At 41.6% G+C, this 8,921-nt stretch overlaps 1 protein-coding gene across 1 annotated transcript; it reads right to left on the bottom strand.

The window, feature by feature from the left end:
* Positions 1–732: 732 nt before the first annotated feature.
* On the bottom strand, positions 733–5,541 carry LOC102307272 (melanin-concentrating hormone receptor 2). The gene is made up of 2 exons (XM_005916399.3): positions 4,745–5,541; positions 733–2,696 (listed from the first exon to the last, which is right to left on the bottom strand). Exons 1-2 carry the CDS (start codon positions 5,146–5,148, stop codon positions 2,057–2,059), a joined length of 1,044 nt encoding a protein of 347 aa, XP_005916461.1. The 5' UTR covers positions 5,149–5,541; the 3' UTR covers positions 733–2,056.
* Positions 5,542–8,921: the final 3,380 nt, after the last annotated feature.

Below are 8,921 nucleotides of genomic sequence, written 5' to 3'. Positions count from 1 at the left end.
TCATTAAGGCGGAGACCACAACACTTCTTGGTCTTACTTTTTGGGTTTAAATCCGTCACTGGTGTTTTATGCTGAATTTACCAGAAATCTGAGGGTAAAACAAACAGGCTGTTCACTGGGGGCGTGGGAAGTAGCACAATAACAGACTTTGGCTTTGTGTTTGTGATTTTTGAAAAAGTCTTGCTCTTTAAATACTACATTCATTACAAACACATTTTATAAATAGAGCGCGAACCACACCGCGAACCACACCGCGCGAACAAATACTTATGATTTACAGTACTTTGTACAACAATCCGGTAGTTTGTAACAGGCCGCCTGAGCTGCTGTAGGATTTACATGACTGAGAAAATCATCTCTGCTGTTGTTCTAAAGTTTGTCTGCCGTAAAATCGTCTTAAATTTTTTTCTTATTCTGTTTCCTTCAAATATAAAACAACCACATATTGGATTATTGGGTCCCACGATTAAGAAGTGTGTACATTTAGTAGTTGTAACTAATGCTTTTCAATATTTACATTCTATATGGTGAATATATAATTTGATCTTGCTCTACACACCATTAAAAATTGATTGTGGGTTGGCAGGGTGTTAGGCACGGAAGAGGATTAGGGCCACTGGGAAAAAAAAAAAGTGGGCACATCTTTTTTTTCTTCTTTTCCTGAATTCTGAGAAAAAAGTCAGAATTCTGACTTTTTTCTCAGAATTCTGAAAAAAAAAATAATTTTGATGAAAAAGTCAGAATTCTGACTTTAATCCCAGAATTCTGACTTTTTTCTCTGATTTTTTTTCCAGTGGCCCTACTCCTCTTGGTTATGAAGATTTGTTTATCTTCCCTGGACTTAAACCAGGGAAGTTCTGCCTGTCTTTAAGATTGAATTAAAGAAATATTAATTACCGTAGAAGGTCGGCTGGATGATGATTAACTCATGGATTTGTGTCCTGTTTGGAGTTTTTTTGTCTTCCCTTATTTTTTTTACCCCTGATTAATCTCCTTTTCGTATGCTTTTTACTTTCACTTTCTCCCTGGTTAGGCTTAGGCATCCAAAACTACTCGGTAAGGTTTAAGATCAGGATTAGCGACTTGAGGTAACTGTTGTTCTGATTTGGCTATATAAAGAAAAATGAATGATTTACAGATCAAAATAACACTCTACTGTTATAACATTACCCATGATGAAAACAGACTTATTTTGATTTCCCTATTACTACTCCTAATTAACCCCTTATAGTCTGAAATATGAAGTAATTGCCATATATGACTTTTTCTATGTCTGACTTTTTTCAATTTTTTTCATTGCTTAAAAATATATTGTGATTTTTTTTTTCAGTGTTTCGGGGGGAACAAATCACACTGGTGATGTAGATGTTTTAAAAAAAAACCTGTATGTGTCAATTATGATAGAGTAGGGGTTGATGACCTATTTCTTTGGTAACGTCTGAGCTGCTGGTGGAAGAACCATGAGAAATTATTAGTAGATCGCCAACCAAGGCCTCATATAAGGTGGAAAGTAAATGGATGGATATGCAAAATAATGATGTAAATTATGTATTCACCATTAGTAAAGCCATCGGTTCCAACACAGGAGCCCTTATAAATAGTTCCTTCTTGGAAAATGGTGCTGATAGCTGTCACATACGCTCAGAATGAACATGCCACCATGTGTGTTAACATTATCCGTCAAACACATAATAAAGCTGACTCCTTCTATCACCCTCCCATAGAAAGAGTCCTGAACATCACATCTTTTCACACACTCAGCATGTGAACGCTTATCCAGCAAGCTGCACTTCAGTGTTGCAACTGACCAGCAAGAGACTGGAAGTACAGTTTATGAAGGCTAATGGAAACACTGAGGCTAAAAGAGAAAAAAACAGTACTTCCACTTTCCTTTTTTTATTCAGCTGCGGTTGCTTTTGCTGCTCGTGCTTCAGCTGCTCGTGCCATTACGTTAGGTGGTATGAGTTTATGGTGATTCCGTCCATCCGAGCTCCTTTCTTCTGTGTTAAGCAGCAATATATTTACATGTACACATGTGTATATGTAGAAAAAAAAGTTAAATGACCGTACAGCGGTAGTTGGGGTCGTTTGTCGTGCTGGAGCCATCTGTTTTGACCACCGTCACCTTGGAGGAGTGCTGGGAGCTGTGCAGCGCGTTCTTTCGGCACAGACGCTCACGGTAATTCTGAGCGAAGATGAGCAACATGAGCGGATTGATGCAGCTGTGAGAGTAGCTGAGGCAGATGCTGATGTTGTAGGCATAGACGAAAGCGACGGTTGGCTTGTTGTTGCTCAGGTTGATCACCTGGATGACGTGGTAGGGCGACCAGCAGATCAGGAACAGGGCGATGACCATGAGGACCATCTTAGTGGCTCTTTTAGCCCAAACAGACTGCTTACGCTTGACCCGACGTATGGAGCTGAACACGTGGTAGAGGGTGAGCGAGTAGAAGGTGCTGATGATGATGAGGGGGATGATGAAGCCCAGGATAGACTGGTAGAGAGTGTACCAGTACATATCTTCAGGCCCGTCCAGGTACATCATACACACCTCCAAATGCTGCCTGCTCACAACCTTGGCGTACATCATGACGGGGACGGAGAGGAGGAAGCTGCCCAGCCACACCAGAATATTGATGATGATGGTCCACTGCACGGTCCTCTTTTCTGAGGTGGGATGGACAATAGCTATGTACCTGTGAGGGAGAATGCACTGTGTAAAGAGTATGACCACTCTCTTGAACACAAATGGTAAAAGCAGCTTTGCCAGAGTGCATGCAAGTGCAGGATTTTGCTTGGATGGTCATTTTCATGCTGGATGAGCTCAGGCTACCCAATGAGATACAAGGTACTATGTCAGAGATACACAATCATTAAAGTGATGATTGCACTGATAAATCAGCATAATTTAATAAGAGTCATTTAGCAAGAGGATGTAAACACATTTCCATATGGATTGTGCTTCAGTTTGAAGAGCCAGAAAAATCATTTTGCCATTACATGCAATCATTGCCATTTAAGTAGAGCCAGGGACTGTCTGCATGTTTGCGCCTGACCTTTCTGTTGCGATTTAGCAGGCGTGGACACAAAAACACTCCTGTAATTTCCTCCATGACATGCTGCTAAATTGCCATTGCTCTCTTATCATTAATTTAGTATACTGATCATTCAGAGCCATTCGTGTCCTGAGCTCAGGTTGAATATGTTTGCTATATGCCCAAATACCCCCACTTCAGACTGTCAAAACACTAGATAGCCCTGCACTATATTATGTGCAAAAAAGGTGTCCCTAGATGATTTTTAGGTTTGCATAGAGGAAGCATACTACAGTTTACCTCTATGCAAAGAACCAACAGCCCTTCGGGTATTGTGTTTCAAATAAACAAACACTTGTACGTATCTAAAACCTATAAATCCAACAGCATTGGGGCATTAAAACATGAGTCACTCATCTGTAAATGTTTTTACAATTATTTAGGTCTTCTGTTAATTGGGAACACGATCATGTTGGTATCCACAAACCTCCCATGAAATGAAATTACACAGCAGCCCGAGATAAAGTGGCCTTTGTTGGGATAAACAGCAGCGAATTCAAAGAAAAGCACCGTAATGGCAGTTTGGACTTTACCTAATAAGAAATTAAGGGGGAAAAAAATTATGCAATTACAGTATGAGCAGATGTTGAGCAGATAATGTATGCTTTCTTTGAAAGGTAACATTGATATCAGAAATAAGGGGCAACTCAAATAAACTCAGATAATCAGATATCAAAAATGTGATTTGGAAACTCGGGAAAATCAGCTGCTTTTTGTTTTAGGTTTCCATGAGTTTCACTGCCATTTGACTCAAGACTACAGACTAAAATTATTTGCCTTGAAAGGGAAGAAGTTTTGATTTTTTAAAAAAGGATTGTTTGATCTTTTCCTCAGTGTTTGCTACAGTTAAGCCTTTGTCTTTGTTTTCCCCGTTAAAGAAGTGATTTAAAACGATGAAGCTGAATTGATGTGATATAAAGCTCCGATGATTCACAACCTAAATGGCAAAGCAAATAAGAAACCTGTGAGGAATTCTTCCTGTGGAGGTGGTGCCGCTAAATCGGAGCACATTTATCCGGTCCAGTGACCCCCCTCGCAGAAATGTATTATGTGTATTATTCTGAAGATGTGTGCAATCATACCTCTGTCAAAGCCACCTGATCCAGATTATGTCTAAATGGAGATGTTTATCACTTCAGCTCTTTGGCATGAGGGCTCATTTAATGTCCTGAATGTGTTCAGCTCACAGACCCGACACATTTATATAGGGAAGATTGTGTTTTCATGGGTTGTTACTCGCATGAAAAAACCCACTCAGTGGTACATTTTTAGAAGGAGTGCCTTTCAAAAGAAATGAAAGCTTCACTTGCACCCACTGAGGCTGGCTATGTATCAGGCTGAACAAATGAGCATGAGCATGGATTTCTGTTTTCAAACAGAAAACTCTGGAAATGAGATTTAAAAACACCTACTGTGGAATAAAATAAAGCCAGTGAGTACAAAGTGGATACCAAACAACTACTTTTACTTATTTTCAGCTAATATTGGGTTGTTATTATCTTAATTTTTTGCACAGATAAATACATTTATTTGTTGTTAGCATGCTTTGGAGGATATCTTTTGTTTTGTTTTTTCCTAAAAGATAAAATATTAAAATATCTTCATGGATTGGGAACAACTCTGTGAGATGTGTGGATTTCAACGCTTACCGATCAATGCACAACACAGTGACAATCCCCACTGTGGTGAACTGGTTGCTGACATCCACCACAACGACCGCTTTGCACATGAAGTTTCCGAAAACCCACTGCCTGTCTCTGACCAGCTGGTGAATGTTGAAGGGCATCACAAGCAAGAAGAGCATATCTGCTATTGCCAGGTTAAGCACGTAGATGTCTGATACCATTTTCTTCTTGCACGCTGCCACCGCGTAGATAACCAGCCCGTTGGCAACAACTCCAACTGAGCACAGGATGCCATAAATGGAAGGGAATATGTGCATGAAAGTGGTGATGTCGATCTGACTGTAAGGCGAGGGAGTTGAATTCTGACATGACTGATCAGCGAAGCTGTCTGTTTGGTTGTTTTTGCACAATATGTCAGTGTCATTCATCTTCAGCTCGTCCTCACAGTCACCTCGGCGTGGTCAGTAATTAAGTGGCGCACCGTGCGCTCCGGGATCCCCTCAAGCCCAAGCTTCAAACTTAGGGCGGCAAACTTTGGCTCTCTCTCCAAAAGCGCGTATCCGCTTCTCTGCCCTGGCTTTCACTTACAAGGATTACAAGAGGAGGGAAAAAAGCAGTGTCCAATCCAGGCTGACTCCACTAGCAAAGATATCGTTCCGAAGATGTTTATATGTGGGAGCAAATTAGGATCCAAATGTTTACTGTGCGCTTCTGCCGCGAGCTTCAACGGACACCAGTGTTCCCTCCTTGTAGAGGATCACGCCCCGCGTTGTGTAATGAGAGGAGCAAATCACAAATCGGCACTTTAACCTCATGACAAGAATTTTTTTTTTTTTGGAGGGGGGGAGTAAAAAAACATTTAGTGGGACATTTTTGATCATAGGGGCGTTTCCAGGATTTTTTCCCATTTAAACGAGGCGACACACCCACAGTTTGTGCGCCTTTACGCTTCTACTTCTTTCTGGGTGTAGGTTAAGATTCAAGCTTCGTGGATCAAAGAGGACTTCCTGCTTAAACTTTAAGACGGCAAACTGAAAGAATCTCTCTTCAAGTTCTTTCAAATCGTTTAAGGCGTTAAAAAAAGTTGGAAACAAATCTGAGGTTCAGACTGCAGACAGCTGTAGCGTGCCCCCCTTCCACACTTCTCTTGTTTCACTTAATTTTTTTACATAAAACAAAAGATCTGTCTCCCTTTGGGGGGTTTACCTAGATTTCCAGACGATCTTTAAACATTCTTCTCTTTTGCTTTCTCTAAATTATGATTAGCTTCAACTTCAGCAAATTAAGGCTGGCAATTAAGTTTTCCGGTGGTGAATAAGCCCTAAAGGCTCCTGTCTAACCCTGCTATCAAAGATGTGATTTTCTTTGGAGCTTTGTTCTGACATCGCTGGGAGCAGCTATAAAGGACAGGAGCTGATCCAGAATCTGAAGCAGCTCAACGTAGAGAGGGCTCTGCTGGGATCTCATCACAGGTCATCCGGCAGGAATATATATTGGAGGTTTCCCCGTGCCGGTTTCAGGGGCTGTTTGTTCATTCCCCGTAGTGCTTTCTTTCTGTTCCACCAACCATTCAAAGACGCATATAATATAATTATTTTTCACACAGGTCCTCACATAAAATATACATTATACTTTTGCCAGTTCTCTCTTGTCCAAAACACACAGCCCACCTGCCTCAGCGAGCTCTTTAAACTCAGCTCTGAAATGAGTTTTGCATTTAATTATCTTGATCCTCCACACCAGCCCTCCTTCGTGCAGAGATGGACGGGTAATTGCTGTGATCTAGAGTACCTGTGCAGATTCTATCTACAAGTCAAAAACATGCAGAGTGACTAAAAGCAAGGCCGTTGGCTGCGTTTTGACTGAGGCCCCTCCACTTTGATATCAGCAATTCAAGGACAGGAGATGTGACTACGTTTCAAATAGAGGATTTGCATAATAATGTCCCCCCGCAGTATCAGAAGTCATTTGCTTTGCTTAAATGTTTTTGAGCAAATCCTTGAGATCAAGGACTAATCCATTGTTTGCATTTATTTCATTTAGTGTTGCATAACTTCATACTCTCTACATGGGCTCCTGTGGAATATTATATAAGAAGTGCGAGTCCCTGAGAAGGTCCTGATTTCTTTTCGATATATTTCTTCATTGTATATCTCACTGGGTGGATGCTCCCCTACACAAGTTACCCCTAGAATGAATTCTAAGGACTTTTATTGTCCTCTGATAGTTTACAGATATCACCATCAGTGACGTCATGAGTCATCATTGGACAGCTTCTTTTTTGCCTTTGGCTGCGTGGGTTTCTTCTGGGTTTCTTCCACAGTCCAAAGGCAGAGTTTGTTGGTTTAATTTTCTAAACTGGCATACCGGCTGTAGGTGTGGGTGTGAGATGAATCAAGCTCTCGAAGCACAGAGAATCAATGTATGTGTGAATGGATCAGTTTGGCTTGTTGTGAAAGATGGCTTTAGGCGGTTAGTGTGACTACAAAAGCTGTCCATTTCCATTCTTTTCAAAATTTCCATTTGTGCCCTGCACATTGTGTTTAGTGCAGATTTGCTAATGTTAGCGGGCCCACTTGGCAGGTAGTTTGTTCCAAGCTTGCCACGGTTCTTCTGTGGATTTGGGCAGTCTCGCTGTCTTTTGTCTCCTTGTGTAATCCTAGACTGACTGCAAGATGTTGAAATCAAAGGTCCACGGGCGCAGTGCCATCTGTTTTAGGACTCATTGTTCCTCTTGTAACAGAGGATAGTTCAGCTGCAGACTGAATTTGGGACCAGTCAGGCAACATCCTGATGGCTCTGCATCATTGATAACAACCAAATACATTTACACAACACTGTGCGGCTCTGTGTGTGTGTGTAGGTGTGTGTGTACATGTGTGTGTGTGTGTGTGTGTTTTAATAGCTTGTTTAGAGAATAACAGTGTTTCTCATGTGACTATCTGTTTCTTAGAAGGCTAGTAGAAAATAGTACAAAAAAGACACAGATCTCATTGTTTGCAGCAGCACGCTTCTTGTGCTATAAATGATAGACTACTGTGGGCTGAACGTACCCAAAGCTGTAAGAGCTGGGCTTGTGGCTGATACAAATCTCCAAAGGCGCACAGTGTTTGAGTCTCTCTTTCGGCACCTGCCACTGTGAGCGCTGATGCGCGACAGGGTTAGTAGGGTCTTACCTCACACCTGCTCAAGTGGTCGAGAGCAGAGGACGGCGCTCGCCCTGGTCTAGCCCGTGGATTGTGAAAGTGTCTTACTGTAAAAAGTACACTGCAGAAAAAAAGAGAGTGACAGACAAAGCCTGGATCAAGTTAGGATTAGCTGACAGCTTGTTAAAGTTTGGAGTGTGCCGACACGTTTCTGGGTACAGATTAAACCAGAAGGGTTAGGTGTATTAAAACCACAGGAAGATAATGCTTTACCATGCATTACCCTCTTGAGAAACTTTGCATCAAGGCATTCATGCAGAACACTCACATGAACATTGTCTTAGATCAAGAATCCTACCAATATATCCAAACTTGCCAGATCCCAATCCATGCAAGCCTCTGGTCTTGCATGGATTGTCAGTTCATTTAGGATGAGCAATGATGCCTGCCCCACAGACTAACAGTGAGCAAAAAAAGAAGTGAACAAAACAAAAATATTGTCTTTAGTGTGACTCAGTCTGTAGTATATTAGGTAATGATCATGTGACCTATGCCACCAGTGTCCTCAAAGGCTTCATTATGGTCTCATGTTGTTGTCTACTTCTCCAGCCTGGATTACGGGAATTGAGCCAATGTGAATGCTTTGGAGGTTCACTCGGGTGCAGTCTTTGAGCACGCAAACAGCAGGTCTCCTCTGGCCAGTGACACTTTGCACACTTTGCAGACACTGCCCAGACGCCATAGGTCAGGTAGGCTGCCTTGAAGTGGAAATAGAACAGCAACAGCAGAGTCTAGTGACAACAGGAGGGAAAACAAAAAAAGAATCAAGAACAAAGAGTCAGAGATGAGAAGCGGCTTCAGCGGACAGCTTTAATCATTTTTATGTTGGGTTTCATTCCTTTACAAAGAAGTTCTTTGTACACGGCTTCTGTCGGGGACAAACAGAAGCAACACATTCAGAAACAGAACGTTCTGATATTGATCTACACACGGACATTATTTTTTAACCTGATAAAAGCAAATTACCATTTGCCTGTCAATCGCAATTTCCCTTT

Source organism: Haplochromis burtoni, unplaced genomic scaffold (assembly GCF_018398535.1).
Source record: "Haplochromis burtoni strain Fernald_Lab_line unplaced genomic scaffold, NCSU_Asbu1 Contig_19, whole genome shotgun sequence".
Classification (NCBI taxonomy): domain Eukaryota; kingdom Metazoa; phylum Chordata; class Actinopteri; order Cichliformes; family Cichlidae; genus Haplochromis; species Haplochromis burtoni.
Note: the sequence above shows the minus strand (reverse complement) of the source record. Positions and strands in the feature narration are given on the sequence as shown.

What these genes read in the sequence shown, in the direction of transcription:
- LOC102307272 (XM_005916399.3), bottom strand. Translation starts at nt 5,148, where the DNA reads ATGAATGACACTGACATATTGTGCAAAAACAACCAAACAGACAGCTTC. An exon ending in ACTGTGTTGTGCATTGATCG is followed by an intron (nt 2,697 to 4,744) that starts GTAAGCGTTGAA and finishes TCTCCCTCACAG; the next exon opens with GTACATAGCTATTGTCCATC.